At 46.5% G+C, this 16,232-nt stretch overlaps 1 protein-coding gene across 2 annotated transcripts in view; it reads right to left on the minus strand.

Moving 5' to 3' along the window:
• The window catches only part of AGBL1 (AGBL carboxypeptidase 1), a gene marked incomplete at its 3' end in the record, with an annotated part of 421,386 nt that overhangs the window by 345,444 nt on the left and 59,710 nt on the right, over window positions 1-16,232 (minus strand). For both annotated transcript variants that reach the window (XM_079954219.1, XM_079954220.1), the window contains exon 6: window positions 9,207-9,244. In XM_079954219.1, coding sequence (XP_079810345.1) covers window positions 9,207-9,244 — 38 coding nt within the window. The remainder of the gene's footprint in view (window positions 1-9,206; window positions 9,245-16,232) is intronic.

The following is a 16,232-nucleotide window of genomic DNA, read 5'->3' on the forward strand; positions in this document are numbered from 1 at the left end:
AAGGTCAGACTCATCAAAAGCTGTCAGAAGCATGGTAATCAAAGAGACTATTGAGCACACCTTCTTGAATCACAATCATAGGAGCTACGATCATTCAGACTGTCTGGTTTGTGGCTTAAGTGTTTTCAAGTCTACTAAGGCACCAATCCTTTGTGACATTATCAAATTGGCCCACAGATACCAATGAAGCCATAAACAAGTGAAAGGACAAGGTTAACACCAGCTCCATTTGTCCCAGCTTCAGAGATAACCATCAGCGTGTGTGACATGAATATCTGTGCTAGAAGCAGAGCCTTTCCAACCATCACCCCAAAGCTGTGGAATGAGAAATTGTTCCTCCTTGCTTTTGTTGAAAGAAGAGATCATGGACCTTCCTTTTTTTCCACCTGGTTCTCTCAGTAGGTTGTTGCAGGGACCAGTAAAGGCCTCAGGTTGTCCTTTTATATACCTGCTGGGATTGACAAGGCATCTGACCCTCACCTGAATCTCATAACTCTCCGGACAGGTGATTTGGTCTGCAGCCACAGTGTGGAAATAAAGGAAGAGATCGCCCACCAGATACCAGGCACTCTACTATTTAAAATAGGCCCCAGTGTTTTTGTTACAATCCCCTTCTCAATTAAGTAATCAATTTTAATCTAGAATTTAAATTCTCAAAACTTTCTTATTTGTTAATTTGAGCAAGTAAACTATTGCTCTCACTTCATTACAAACAGTATTTCTACCTGCAACACACTTGAGCAAACCTGCTTCTCTTCCTTTCACAGATATTTTGTTGCCATTTGCAACTGTATCTGCCTCTAATTAGTTATCATTTAACTCTTTGGGGAAATAATTAGCATTACACATCATGTGCATGGAAGTTGCCGAACCAATTAACCAACAAGAAGGATTACTGTTACTAGCACCAGTTTTCCCCTAATTTAATATTGCTGGATAGTTTTGATGAACTGCCAAAGCATTTTTAGTTTGCTTTCTGTTGCCACCCTGGAACTTTTCTTTATTAGTGCCACTTTGTTTTGTACGATTCCTTGCAAATGAAGGAAAACAACTTTTCTGCTTGTACATGTTGATAATATAATTTTGGTTACTGAGAACAAACAAGATTGTACAAAAACAAGATTGGGCACAGGCCTGGCCAGGACATAGGTGTCTTGACTGTGACAAAGGTGACCTGTGTGCTTGCTTGATTAACAGCTGTTGGGAACTTCAAGGTCCCTGCTCTCCCTTCATATGGCCTTGGTACTGGACCTGGAGACTCCAATAGAGAGCATTCCATGTCAAGAAGGAGGGCAAGTGGGCATCCTATCAAGTGACAGAGCAGGAGCTACACAGAGCAGGGCCTTTTCTCTGGTGGTGCCCATTGTATGCCTCGCTCTTCCCAGACCTTCTCTCTTTTGGCCTGTATTTTGGAGCTTTATAATTTAGGAAGACTTTGGAAGAACTGGTTGACAAGTCTTATTAGTTGCTGAAGTATGAGCGGATTTTATTTGCTGCTATTCTGTGCTTCTGGTGCACCAGGGTTTACACCATCATAATAGAGTTGGCCAGGATGCCAGAAGGGATACAATTTATGAGCTTTCTCCATTATCTGCAAAGCAGGGGGTGTTCAGTCAACAGTGCAAAGGCTCGGCTGAAGCATTCCCTGCTGGTTACCTGCTTTCAGCAATAGGGGTCGCTGTTTGGTAGTACCCAATTGGTTACCTGTCAGATTCTAGAGCTCCCTATTGGTGGCTCTTAGGTAATTCACAAAATACAGAGTCCATTCATAAAACACATTGTTCATTCATAAAGCAGTAACATAAATCTCCATTGCTACATATTGGGTGTATATTTCAGCGGTTGAACGTACAGGTTTATGGCCATGCTGTAGTGTAGTGCTTAAGCGACTGTGAATAAAAGGTAGCTGGGCTCATTGTCTCAGGGTTTGGGGTGGGGGAGCGGTGACAAAACTGATTTCCAATAAATGCGCCCCTTTATTTCCATAATAAGTCCTTGGGTCCGTATTCTAAATAGTGACACTAGGGACTTAGAAGGTGCAGGGCTTGTCAGTCCAAACCCTGCACAGTTCCATCAGGGCTGACCTTAAGGTAATTGGAGCAACTGGGCAATATTGGGCCCCGTGTGCCACTCCTAAGGGGGCCCTGCACTAGGGCAATCTTGATGGATTTTATTTGTATTTATAAGATTTTGCAGACTTTGGCTGTGAACTGGGGCCCTGGGGGGGAATTCAAGTTGCACCCCACTGCTTCAAATTGGGCCCCACTGGCTAGCCCTGAGTCTCATAGTTGCTGGGCCTGAGTTGCCCTGCCCTTGCATGAAGTCTTGGGTTTGCAATTTTGGGAGAGGGTAGACTGTGGCACTGGGGAGAGGGCAGGCTGGTGAGGCCCCCTAGACTTAGAGGCCCTAGACTTCAGCCTACGTAGCCTATACATAAATCCAGCACTGTGGGAAGGACCCCATAATCCCTGGAGAGGCAGTGCTAGTCAGTGTAGACCATGGGTAGGCAAACTAAGGCCCGGGGGCAGGATCCAGCCCAATCACCTTCTAAATCTGGCCCGTGGATGGTCCGGGAACCAGCGTGTTTTTACATGAGTTGAATGTGTGCTTTTATTTAAAATGCATCTCTGGGTTATTTGTGGGGCATAGGAAATGGTTCGTTTTTTATTTATTTTTTCAAAATATAGTCCAGTTCCCCACAAGGTCTGAGGGACAATGGACCAGCCCCCTGTTGAAAAAGTTTGCTGACCCCTGGTGTGGACAATAGTATAAGGCAACTTCCTATCTTTTCTATAAATTCCACAATGTTTTGACTTGTTTTTCTTGCAAATAAAGAGTTATCTGACTCAAAACACACTGGATGATTTGTGGATGACTTTTCTTTAAGATCTTTCTTCTGCCACCTTAGGAACAGTCATTTTCTGCTTTGGAGAACATTTTGAGACTATAATTGCCGGTCTCTTTAAATTGCTCATTGTCACTGTTGTTGTTTTTTCTCAGAAAGAAGCAGAGCAATCCGCTTTCTGGGGGCCCCTCCTCTTTTTCATTTTTTTCCCCCTTCTTCCCATAACCACCAAGCAAATGCCTCCAAGATCCGCTTCAGCTTGCTAATTTCCTTTAAAAGCTGCACAAGTTTCTAATGCTGGTGAATGCTGATAGTCGGCAGTGACAAATATGACCAACATTAGATTAAAATAACTGGTTGATAAACAAATTACTCACTAAAAATAAATATTGGATTAAGGGCTTTGGAGGGTAGCATAGTTATGGTAAGAGTGCCACCATGTGGAGCCAGGAGACTATCGTTTGTAAGGAAAGAGAAGGTGGTGGGGGAGGGGAGACAAGCAGTGACAGCTCAAACTGAATCCTACAGTCTTTGAATTAATGCACCAGTTATTTAAATTGCAATGTTCAGAGCGTGTGTGTGAATTTGTGTTTATTTATTTTTAGAGTGACATTTGGCATGTATGTGTCTGTGCACACGTGATCCTATGCACATTAACTTGGAAGTGAGCCCACTGAGTTCAATGGCACTTACTCCCTAGCAAGTGTGCATAGGATTGCAGCCCTGTTTATTTCATGCATTCCCTATTTCCCTAGTGGGTTAAAGCTCCCAAGGCAAACTGCAATATACAAAGGGAGGCATCCAAGTAACACGTCTTGTCAGTGCAAGGATTGACGGTTGCACAGCAGAACTTCCCCTCCTCTCCTCCCACCATGTGCCCCTTGAATCTGTTCTAGAGGCAGATTTGTGGAAGGTATGGGGCACAAAGGGAGGATAGAGGGGAGGGCTATTGTGCAAGCCTAAATCCATGCACAGATGGGACTCTTTGGTTGGATTATACTGCCCACACAGTGCAAAACCTCTAACTTTTATAACAGAAGTAATAGCTCCCAGTTAAGTGTTGGAGGGTTCTTAGGTTGCTCTGTTGTTTTCATAACACACGGGGTCACTCCTGTCATTAGGCAGAGTGAGGCAGCTGCCTCAGGTGTAAGAAGCTAGGGGGCAGGCAGCAGCAGTGAGGTGCTGGAGAGGTGCATGCCATGTGACCTGCCTTGCTGAAACATGTCCTAGAGTCATTTTCAGACTTTGCTTGCCAGGTTGGATGATTGGGAGTGGGTGCGATGGGTGGGTTTGAAATTTACATTCATTGCTTCATCCACATCCAGCTTTGCACACCACTAGCATGTCTTCCCAGAAGGAAAGGTGATCTGATCAGATATCATCTACTCTGACTGGCTCTACCTCTCTAAGGTCTTAGACAGATGTATCCCATCTCAGCTGTCCAAGATCCTTAAGATGCTAGAGATTGAGCTTTCTGCATGCTAATGTGTTTGCTCTTTTGCTGAGCTGGGACCCACACAACCTAGCAAGATGCTGTTCATTGAGTCACACCAGAAGTCTATCTAAGCTACTACTATCTGCTCTGATGAACAGGACTTCTCCAAGCAGAGATTTTAGCCAGGCTTCCTATTAGTGGTGCTCTCAGGGAAGGACTTTTGGGCAAATCCAAACAAAGCAGGGGGGGGTTAGCCAAATTTTGAAGTAAGTTTCCATCTCAAGACAGAAGTGGGACCATGCTTCACCTGGTTCCGCCTTTGCCAACCTGGTGCCCTCCAAATGTTTTTGATTGCAACTCCCATCAGTCCCAGCCAGCACTGCCTGAAATTAAACAGTGAGTGGAGCCTATTTGATCTCAGCTGGGAGGCAGTTCCACAGAACTGAGCCCAGCGTTACTGAACGTACAACTCATGGTGAATATAACCTCTGAATCTACATCTCACTAACAGAGAGTCCTGCAAATCAGGCAAGGATATAAGAAATCATTAGGTATCCCGGACCTAAGTTGTTACAGGCCTTGTAAATTAAGAGTAGCATATGGGCAGCTAGTACAAGATTTTAAGGACTGGAGTTATGTGCTGGAGGCAGAGGCGGTTTTAGTGTACCACAACCGGTTCAGCCGCACTGGGCACCACACAACCGGGGGCACCACAGCAATGCCATGGAATAGAGCGAGAGAGGCAAGATGCACTGAATTTTAGCATCACATGGAACACTGCTGAAATTTGAGTGTCTGCCACTTCTGGTGGTGCTCTGTCCTCTCCCCCCCCCCACCCAACAGTCTAGCCACAGCATTTTGCACTAGCTGAATTTCTAGCCAGGCCCAGGGGTAGAATAGTAAAGGGTGACCTAACTGTACAACTGCATCCCACCCGAGAACCTGAAATTCAATTGGAAATGCCAGAAATTGAACTTAGGACCTTCTACTTGCAAAGCATGCACTCTGCCACTGGTCCACACCAACTCCACATTGTTGCCTCGGTATTTATGCTCAACAAAGGTACCCTCCTAGCCTTGTGATCTGTTCTCTGCCTCCTTTTGCCCTTTCCTTATTTTTTTTGCCAAGACTCCAAACTCAAACACTAATATTGACTAGCCTTCTGGGTCAAAAACAGTAATGTCAGGTCTTGCTACTGACAATCAAGCTGCAACGCATGCACGCTCGCAAATACCAGAGGGGGAACAAAACCTGACTTGTGGAATTTTCTCCCACGTACAGTGACTCCTGTAGCATATGTCTGACCAGGTGTTGTTGTGTTAATGCTGCATCTCTACTGCCGGTGTTACTACAATACACACCACACAGTGCTATGCCGACGTAATAGATACCACTTCTTCCACTCTGTGCCAGGTGTAGCTGTAGTCATGCCAATATCAGCAGGGACACCACAGAGATTTCAGGCTCAGCTGAGGTCATCAGGAAGAATCAGCTGTTCTGTATGTTTGGAGGTCTTCTGGAAGCCCCTCCAAATATATAGAACAGCTGATTCTTCCTGATGACCTCAGTTGTATGTTTGGAGGCCCTACCATTTAAGGAGAGTGAGCCACCTGAAGCAGAGTTTCAGGGCCAGCCCTATCAATAGGCAGAGGAAGCAAGTTTGGAACTAGGACATAAAGCTAAACTGTGCACAATCAAAAAAGAAAGCAAAAGCTTTTGATCTCTTCCTTGTGGCCACATCAGAGGAGGAGAGAGGAGGAAGTGACTAGGTGTGATGTTTGAATGCAGCCAATACTGCTACTCAAATCTGTTATCTTTGTTTACACACACACATACACACACCCTCTATAAACAGATAACAGGTTTCAGGATTGCTCCCTTCCCCAATCTCCAGTGTCCTCCAGAAAGCATCTTCTAACAATGTCCTCCCATCAAGACCCATTCCTTCACCATCTTTGGCCATTACAAAACACTGACCAAACACTGGTGTACTGTGCTCAGGCTTTGCTTTTCAGGGGAGCCCATAGTGAGAATCTCACAACCCTTTTAGAGGACAATTTAAGTGCATCTTTAACCAGAACCCCCTTCCTGCTTTTAAATGAGTATAAGACAAGCAGAATATACACTGCAGAGTAAATGAGAACATTATACAACAGGTTTATTGAAGAAAAACAATCCTCCAACAATGTATAACAGTGGGAAATAGGGAGTGGCTCAGATACTGACCCTTGGTGCATGAGACTAAAGGGCTACAAGCACAGGGACATCTTCATTTTAACCGTTGAATACTGGAGGGTGTGGAACAGCACCCACAGTGGCCAAAGTGAAAGATAAACTGAGAACCTACATCTAAGTCTAACTGACTCCCTCATCAAACCAACCCATGCAGAGGGTGGCTTGGCTTGCTTACATGAATAAACTGGAGTTAACCAATGCCTGCCTTCTGCTTCCTCATCCTTGCTAGATTAACCACACAAGTGATCCCAAACAGTCAGGGATCACACCATGAATGGTCCCTTGCTTGGATGGGCCACTGTGGCTTCATGTTGATAACACTGAGGGGGAGAGCAACTCCCCCCCCCCAAAAAAAAGTTACAAAAATATGACTGGGGAAAGGTGATAATTCTCAGCAACACCATTGGGGGGAAAACCTTTGTACTGTTGTCTCAGCTCTAACTAAGCTTCAGTGATATGAAGGTCCTGGAGATGTCCAGGAAAAAAGGATAGCAAAGGGAAACTCTTCCCTTCCCTTACATTCGTTTCTGCTCTGGAGCGGCCTGATCATATCCCTTATTAAGATTTAATGTCTGAGCCAGAAGGTGTTTCCTCGTTGCAATAATTTGACCTTTAAGTGCCCAGGTTAATGCTAGAGTATTATTTGCAAACGGAGAACATGAACTGCCTCATTTAAGTACAGCTTTCTCTGGATCCAATTTTTCACCAATGCATTCATTCCTAATGCTCATAAAAAACAAGGAGAGAGGGAGAGAGAAGGAGACAGGGGCAACGAGGAAGAGAACGAGAGAGTGGGTGAGAGAGAGAGAAAGGACAATACTTGCATTGTGATTTATAGTCGGGAAGATTGTCTGCAATGGTAGAGCACTCTTTCTTAATCAAAGCTTTATTAAATTCTGGTAATAAAAGGCTAAGTGTTTTTAGATGGGGAAGAGGCATAATAGGGTATAGCATTCTCTTCACGAACATTCATCCTGAGTGTGCGTGGGCTCATATAAAAGGCCTTTCCGTCTGACAGATACTCTAAAGGGTAGATACAAACTGTCGCATATCAGTTCGGTCATGATGTTCAAGTACCCCTACCCCTCGCACCCCCTTGGCCATTTCAGATTGGATCAGAAATGAACAGAAGTATCCCCCCAAAATAAATATATATATATATATATATATATATATATATATATAATCAGGAAATGCACCGATCCAGATTAACACACCCAAGTCCCATTGGAACTGGTGGGACAAAAGGCAAGGAACCCATGTACAGTGGTACCTCAGGTTACATACGCTTCAGGTTACAGACTCCGCTAACCCAGAAATAGTACCTCGGGTTAAGAACTTTGCTTCAGGATAAGAACAGAAATCGTACTCTGGCGGCACAGCAGCAGCAGGAGGCCCCATTAGCTAAAGTGATGTTTCAGGTTAAGAACAGTTTCAGGTTAAGAACGGACCTCCGGAACGAATTAAGTACTTAACCCGAGGTACCACTGTAGTAGATGGAGCAAGATCCAATTGCAGTTAGAGCCAACGAATTCTAGTTTTGTTCCCAGCCTCCTCCCTGCTGAGTTCTACAAAGGCAACACACAGACTAAGCTGGAGGAAGCTTGCAACCAGAGACATCCTGTGGACTAGCTGTAAGCAAGAAAGCAGGGCGGGGCGGGCAGGGAGGCTGACTGAGGTTGGCTGGGCAGTGCAATGCTTCTCCTAATGGACAGTGCCAGGTCCTTTAATCCCTCCAAGTTCCTCTTATCCGCTGCAATGCGTCCTTGAACTCTCTTAAGGTGCTGCCCCCCACCCAGCCCACGTCTCATAGTTAAGTCTTTATTGACAAAGAAGCACTCACAGCAGCTCTCGCAGACACAGACACTTCTAGACTCCAGACAGCTGTCCTGCCCTGAAAAGCAGTTGCAGCAACAGGGGCACCACACACACATACACCCAGCTTGTGTATCTGACGGGGGGGGCACACACATGTAACCTGAGGCTCTGCCTACATGGAAGCAATCACTGCACTTCCCTCTTCAAGCCCTTCCAGGAGACAGGGGGTGGGGGTGGCAGGCAGCCTACTGGCCCATCCCTTCCCTGAACGCTCTTCCTCCTCTGCTACATCCGGCATCCCTCCCTCCCTCTCGGACAGCTCTGTCCCTTCCTCCTCCTGCTGCCCTGGCTCCTGCCACGCAGCAGCTCACCGGGGTCTCTCGGGCAAGGGTCTTCCCCAGCCCTGCCTGGAGATGCCAGAAATCAAATCCGGGACCCTCTGCATGCAAGGCTCTAACCCCAAGCCAAGGGCCCTCCCCTATGGTCACTGCTAGTCAGACATCGCTGGGATAACAATGGCATGTCTCAGGAGAAGGCAGCTTCACAAACATCAGAGCAGTTAAGATATTAATCTTGCCATTTTAGAAACGGCACCCCGGGGGGCATTTTCCCCTCTTACTGCTTTTGTAAGTTATGCATTTTGAGGCACAGTAAATAAGGTAGGACATGACCTAAATATCACATGCAGCCTCCTCTCTTTTCACTGTATTAGTCCTCTGTGCCCTGTTTGCAGTTTCAGACAAGCAGTACTGATTAGGATGAAGGAGGAAAGAGGATATATCTTTGGGGAAACAGGAACATTTCTACCTACATAGACAGTGCAGGAAAGGGGAGGGCTGGGGTGGAATTCAGCGAGGAGGTGGAAAAGCTTACTTGATTTCAACAAAGCTGCCAGAGCTTCAACTGCTGCCCTGGGGAAAGAAAAGAAAAAGAAGGGAAATATCATTTTCTTCCATAATTTCTGTAACCTTTGGCTTCATAATCTCTCCTGCGGTTCCCCCAGCTACTGCAAACTGAGCAGAAGAGCTCTGTGGAAAAACCATCACACTTCCATCATCTTGCACCAGCTTGCAAGGCCTTATCCTTTGCGTTTGGCTCAGTTCTACAATTAGCCTTCTAGCCTTGCATTAGCGTTACACTGATCTGTAGTGACCAGTCAGTAGAAACAGCTACCCAGTGCGTCGTGAGGAATTAGGCGGAATGCTTCTCTTGACACAACTCCTCCAGATCTTGCTCTCTTTTGCTGTCTAGGAAGCTCCCTGAGACCAAGTCAGACCACTGGGTCCATCTGGCTCAGTGCCAGATACATAGGCCAGCCGTTGCTCTCCAGGATTCTGTGCAGGAATCTCTCCTAGCCCTACAACGAAATGGCAGGGGTTCAACCTAAGACCTTCTGCATGCAAAAGAGATGCTCTGCCCCTGAGCCGTGCCCCTTCCCCCAATCTGGGAGAAACTGGCTCTGGATTTCAGTGAACTTCCTGGTGCCTAAGCCATGACTGACCACAAAATATTTCCAGGAAGTACATTCTGGGATTCTAGCCGGGAACTTGTCACTGGTCTTCTAAACCAGTTGCATATCTACACCACAAACATAAATATAGAACTAGATATATGTGTCAGGGACTGGGCAGAGGAGGAGTGGTGGAGACCACCTCCCCAGCCTGACCCTTCCAGAGAAGAAGGAGACAGTTCAGAATTACAACAGGGGTTTGAGGAAGATAACAGCTCAGAGGCAGATGGGGGGGGAAAGCTGGGAAATAATGGGAGAGGAGGAAGAATAAGCACCAGAGGGCGACAGCTGATGGACACAGTGTCTTTAGAAAGCATTCCCCTTCTCCCAGGCACTGAAAGTAGGAGAGCAAAGAACTCAGAGGCAGAGGGAACTTCTCAGCACCCATAGTGATGACGCATGAAGGGTGAGAGGGAGTGGTTGGAGACTCACTCGGGGCAACGCCATTATTTCAAGAGGATGCATTTCCAAGCCTCTCTCTGTGAATATTGAATAAACAGCAGTTGGTAAGGACTTTTCCTTGCCTTATCCATTCCTGGCAACCTACCATAGGAGGTTGGCTCCTCTGCCACTTGACAATATGCATCTTGTATATCTTGATTTTTACCTTTTTGTTCTATTACTGTTCTTATATTTGGGTTTTAATATTTCTTTTTATTTTATTTCTGTTATCTTTGGGATAAAAATGTCTCAAGTAAATATAATAAACACATTAGCATAATAACTATTATTAATATTGTAAAATATCATTAGTGGTACTGAAGGCTGCTGGGTGGCCCACCAGGATCAAGGCAGCCAAACTCCCCCTGTCTTTTCCCCAGCAAAGCACATCTCACAGAGGGGGTGTTCACACAGTTACAAGTTATGGCAGCTCCTGTGCACTCCTGTCACTGTGCTTTTTAAGCTGGGTTCACACAGCATTAGCCACAATCCATCTGCATCCTGTAAGTCAGTCAGTCAGTCAGTCAGTCAGTCAGTCAGTAAGCAAGTTCCTAGAATCACATGTTAACCATTTAACCACACAGCTCCACCATATACCGTATTTTTCGCACCATAGGGCGCACCGGACCATAGGGCGCACCCAGTTTTTAGGGGGGGAAATCATGGAAAAAAATATCCCCCCCAGCCCCAAAGAGCAGCGTACAGGCTGCACACAACCTCTCCCTGCCAGAGGGGTTGCGCGCAGCTATGGAAGAAGGCAAGGGAGCCAGCGGGATGGATCCCGCTCGCTGTTTTGGCTTCCCCTTTAGCCCCGTGCAGCCTCTCCCGGGAGGGAGAGGCTGCGTGGGGCTAAAGAATCCATAGCTCCGTGCAGCCTCTCCTTGCGGAGGGGTTGCGCACAGCTATGGAGCAAGCCAAGGCAGGGGGCGGGATGGATCCCGCTCGCTGCTTTGGTTTCCTCTTTAGCCCCGTGCAGCCTCTCCTTGCCGGGAGACCCTGCGCGGGGCTAAAGAATCCATAGCTCCGTGCAGTCTCTCCTTGCGGAGGGGTTGCGCGCAGCTATGGAGCAAGCCTAGGCAGGGGGCGGGATGGATCCTGCTCGCTGCTTTGGCTTCCCCTTTAGCCCCGCGCAGCCTCTCCCTCCCGGGAGAGGCTGCGTGGGGCTAAAGAATCCATAGCTCCGTGCAGCCTCTCCTTGCGGAGGGGTTGCGCGCAGCTATGGAGCAAGCCAAGGCAGGGGGCGGGATGGATCCCGCTCGCTGCTTTGGCTTCCCCCTTAGCCCCGTGCAGCCTCTCCTTGCGGAGGGGTTGCGCGCAGCTATGGAAGAAGGCAAGGCAGTGAGCGGGATGGATCCCCGCTCGCTGCTTTGGCTTCCCCTTTAGCCCCGTGCAGCCTCTCCTTGCCGGGAGACGCTGCGCAGGGCTAAAGAAGCCATAGCCCGTGGAGCCTCTCCCTGCCGGAGGGGTTGCGCGCGGCTATGGCAGAAGCCTGCATTCGCTCCATAGGACGCACACACATTTCTCCTCAATTTTTGGAGGGGAAAAACTGCGTCCAATAGAGCGAAAAATACGGTACATAACATCTATTCCCTCACTGAATTTCAAAGATGGAGGACTGGTACTTCCAGGTCAGACATAATGCGGAAAAGTGCCAAAATGCCATTGTTGGGGCAGCTAGCAAAGCAGCTAAAAAGACAAGTTTATGGAGCATAATGTTGCTGCTCTGTTTCCCTGCTTCTAGGAAGTTCTATGTGTCCACAGCATGCCACATACTGGCATCTTCAAAGCCCCACATGCCCGCTGCATTGTTTCACCGAAATCACTATATAAACAAAGCCTCCGATAAATCGCATTAGCTTTCTCACCAAGCCAATTATCAAGCTGCAGTTGGAAATAAATATTTTATTGCCATTCAGCTGCCATTTATCGCGTATTCAGCTCGGCAGCCAAGCAGAGGCGAGATTGCGGGGCAGAGAAGCCCACTAGCACCCGCTGTTCCAAGGCTGGCCTTCTTCCTTGTTTACAATGCGATCCCACCCCCCTCCCCACAAAATGAATCAATTGGAGTCCAGAAAAAGCTTTGCAAACAAGCAACAAATCACCATGTAAAAGCCAGCTGGGCTGATGCTTCAGTGCACTGATTGAAAACTAGGGCAGTGATCAGAGCCGCAGAACAGGAAGAAGAAGGAGAAAAAATTATAATGGCCAGGTGGTTACCGAGTGGTGGCCAGTGAGACACCAGCCAGTTTTGTCTATCAGAATGCCACCTGATGGAATGGGAATGAGCAGACTGTGCCAGGAACACGGCAGTATTTCTTTGCTACATCTCCTTCTGTGTGCACCTGTACATCTCTGCACAAATCAGAAGTGATGCATAAATGACAACGGGATTTTAACAAGGAAGATGGGGAACATCTGCCCTGTGCTGAATCAGACCCACGGTCCATCTAGCTCGGCATTGTCTACACAGACTGGAAGTGTCTCCCTCTGGTGAAAACCATACATCCTGCAGAAAGGCTAATTCATATTAGGAAGCTGCCTTTCACCCTCTGGCCAGTGGCCCACCTAACAGTACTGTCTACTCTGCCTGACAGTGACCCTCCAGGGTTTCACAGGAGTATTTCCAAGACCTCCTTAGACATCTCAAGGATGGCACCTGGGACCTTCTGCGTGCAAAGCAGATGCTTTGCCACAGAGCTTCAATCCTTCACACTAAGAAGCTGCCAGGAAATCAGACCGTTTCCCTTGGTCCATGTAGCTGATGACACTTACTGGAGGTGGCTCTCCAGGGTTCCAGGCATGGGTTTCTTCCTGATGAGAGATGCTGGAGGATGAACCTGGGATCTTCTCCTTGGAAAGTAGATGCTCTGCCACTGAGCTATGTCACTTCCCAGGATGTAAGGATGGATGACTCTTCCCATTCTCCCTTCTCTCCCCCACCACACCCACACAAGGATTATGATTGTGATAATCATAGGTATGGCCAGTGAAATTCTCAAAGGGATGGTAGATGCAAGCATGCTCACAGGTGAGTCTGGTTGGCCACTGTGGGAACAGAGTGCTGGGTTGGATGGCCCATTGGCCTCATCCAACAGCCAGGATCTTCTTATGTTCTCTGCCACCAGAATGGAGACTCACAGAGAGGCTGTGGACCTCTAGTGCCTGAGATGCAAGGTCAGTCTCAGAAGAGCAGGTGTATCCTGCCCATTAAAAAAAAAATCTCATCAATGAGTTGAGGCTGAGTTCATCCTAGGAACATGTGAGCACAGGAAGCTCACATGAGACCATTGGTCCATCTAGCTCAGTTTTGTCTACACTGACTGGCAGTGAAAAAATTCTGCACCCCTGCTTGAGTTCCAAGGCTCCAATCCTTGGTCTCCAGGCTCTGGATCTGATCCTCTAGCAACACTAACACAGGAAAGACCAGTCCTTACTTAGCCCCTGCATTTCATGTATGTTACAGCCTTGTTGGGTTGCCAGACTTCCATGGCTAACCTGAAGTCTCCAGCTTTGCCTACCTCCCTTCAGATGGCAGGTGGTGGGTTTGAATCTCCAGCTGAGAGATGATGATGATGATGATGATATGGTTTTAAAAAATTATTAAGAATGCAGCTTGCAAGCTATAGCCCAGTGGGAACATTTAAACCTATCTGGCCAGAAGCAAGTAGGCTAGATTAAATGTTCCCTGCCCAGGCTCCTGAAACAGATGAGAAGAAATGGTCCCCTCACTTCAGCTGGACCTGAGAACATCCTCTGTAACTAAGCTTTCTATCTTACTTTCCAGTAAGTGATGTGAGGTCTGGGATGCTCCTGACCGTGCAACAGGAGTGATGCAGTAGAGCAGTAAAGCAAGAGGGGGACACTGTGTCATAGATATGGCAAGTTGACAAATTCACTGCTACATACCGAGAAAGTGAGAGCAGGAGATGGGTGGTTTTTGTGCACATGGTCACCTGGTATCATCATAAGGCAAAGCAATGTTCTTTCCTCCAGCATCAGAGGGAGATAATGAGATGAAGAAGGAGAGAAAAGTGAGGATCTGGATAAAGGTGGGGGCAATAACCAACAGTAAAATTGCATGGCAGAGAGAGAGAGAGAGAACTACAGAGAAAGTGAAAAGGCTCTGAAGCTGTGAGCATATGCTGCAGCAGAACTCTTGACATTGTGCCCAGTGGAAAACCTGATAATTGTCTCAAGAAAATATGGGAAATACACAGACAAAGCTCCATTCCAAAAACCCAGACCTTCGCCAAGGAGATTCTGATGAATCCCTGTAACAAAGAGCCAAGTCACTCCACCAAACTCTTTTAAAACTGCCTCAAAGAGGGGGTGGAGGGAAAGAAGATAGATGATAGATGATAGATTAGATCAGGCTTCCTCAGCTTCAGCCCTCCAGATGTTTTGAGACTACAATTCCCACCATCCCTGACTACTGGTCCTGCTAGCTAGGGATCATGGGAGTTGTAGGCCAAAAACATCTGGAGAACTGAGGTTGAGGAAGCCTGGATTAGATATGGACCAGAGCATGAATTCTCCAGATTTTGCAATCCTCATACCAAGATATGGAAAACAAAGTGGCATATTTCATAGTAAAATATGCTTAGAAATATGCACATTATGCACATTGAGATAAGATATGCATGAAATGGAATTTTCTGTTGAAATATGTATATAAGTATAAAACTTCATTCATAGTTGTTTTTTAAAAAACAACAACCCACAGATTAATGCAGACACAGGATAGAAAGGATTTATGAATGGAATTATGGTCCAGAAATAGACTGATCCATCCTAACTACGTTATTTTTACATAGTTTCCCCTGGAAGATGGTATCTATCTATCTATCTATCTATCTATCTATCTATCTATCATCTATCTATCTATCTATCATCTATCTATCTATCATCATCTGTCTTTACAGTATTAGTCAAAGAGGTGGAGATCTGGTCAGTTCACCAAAAGTTGCCGACCAAACAAAATTCTCCTCCATCTCTAGAACTTCAGTGTAAAAAAAAAGGAGGCTTGCAGGACTTCTAAGAGGTAAATTAGTCAAGTAGAACTTTAACTGATAGAACTTTAAGTGGTTTAATCACTGAGACCATTCATTTTATTGATGGGGATGCAAAGCAAAGGCACATTTGCTTATTAGGGGGAGGAGTTGCCTGTTCTCTGGTGTGCTGCTATAATACTGAATGCAAAAGGAAATTTTAACCATCGCTGTTAGCTTTTTCAATTTCTTATGAGATAAGTTGCTATTTAACTTGCACATTACGGAGAATGGGCTCCTAGATGGCTGCGGCAGAAGGCAGTTCAGACTGCAGGCACAAAGAACCATATTTTTCAGAGCTTCTCCACTTAAATGCCTTCCTGTGTGTACTTAAACAGCACATCTGAGTGAAAAGTTTAAAGTAATTTTCACCAGGATGCGCCACTTCGCCATATACAAATGACATTTTAATGTGGGTTCTCCCCCCCCCCCCCGCGCCACATTCCTCTTATGAATTCCTTCCCCTGAAACATCCCAAAGCGATTGAGAACTAAAGGCAATTTCAGATCCAGTGCCGATATAGATTGAGATAAGATTCACCACTGTAAAGGCTTGTGGGGAAGGGGAGGGTGTCAACAGACACTGCAAAGAGAATAGAGGTGGCATCAGTCTGATATGTAAGGGAGAGCATTTTAAAGGGTAAGTTCCAAGTCACATGGTATGGAATGGGCCTCCTGATGAGATGGTATGCAGCTGCAGCAGGCTCCATTCTGCAGAACACAAGTGATTGGTTGGGTCTATGAGATAATCTTTTGTAGTTACAGCACACACACACACACACACACACCCCGACTACAAACCTACACCCTCAGGGGGAGTACAACCCTGACCAAAGCACACAACTGACCAATTATCTGGACTCAGGGTCAAGGGAACACCTAGTTGGGCATGTCATTGCTA

Source organism: Podarcis cretensis (genome assembly GCF_951804945.1).
Source record: "Podarcis cretensis genome assembly, chromosome: 14".
NCBI lineage: Eukaryota > Metazoa > Chordata > Lepidosauria > Squamata > Lacertidae > Podarcis > Podarcis cretensis.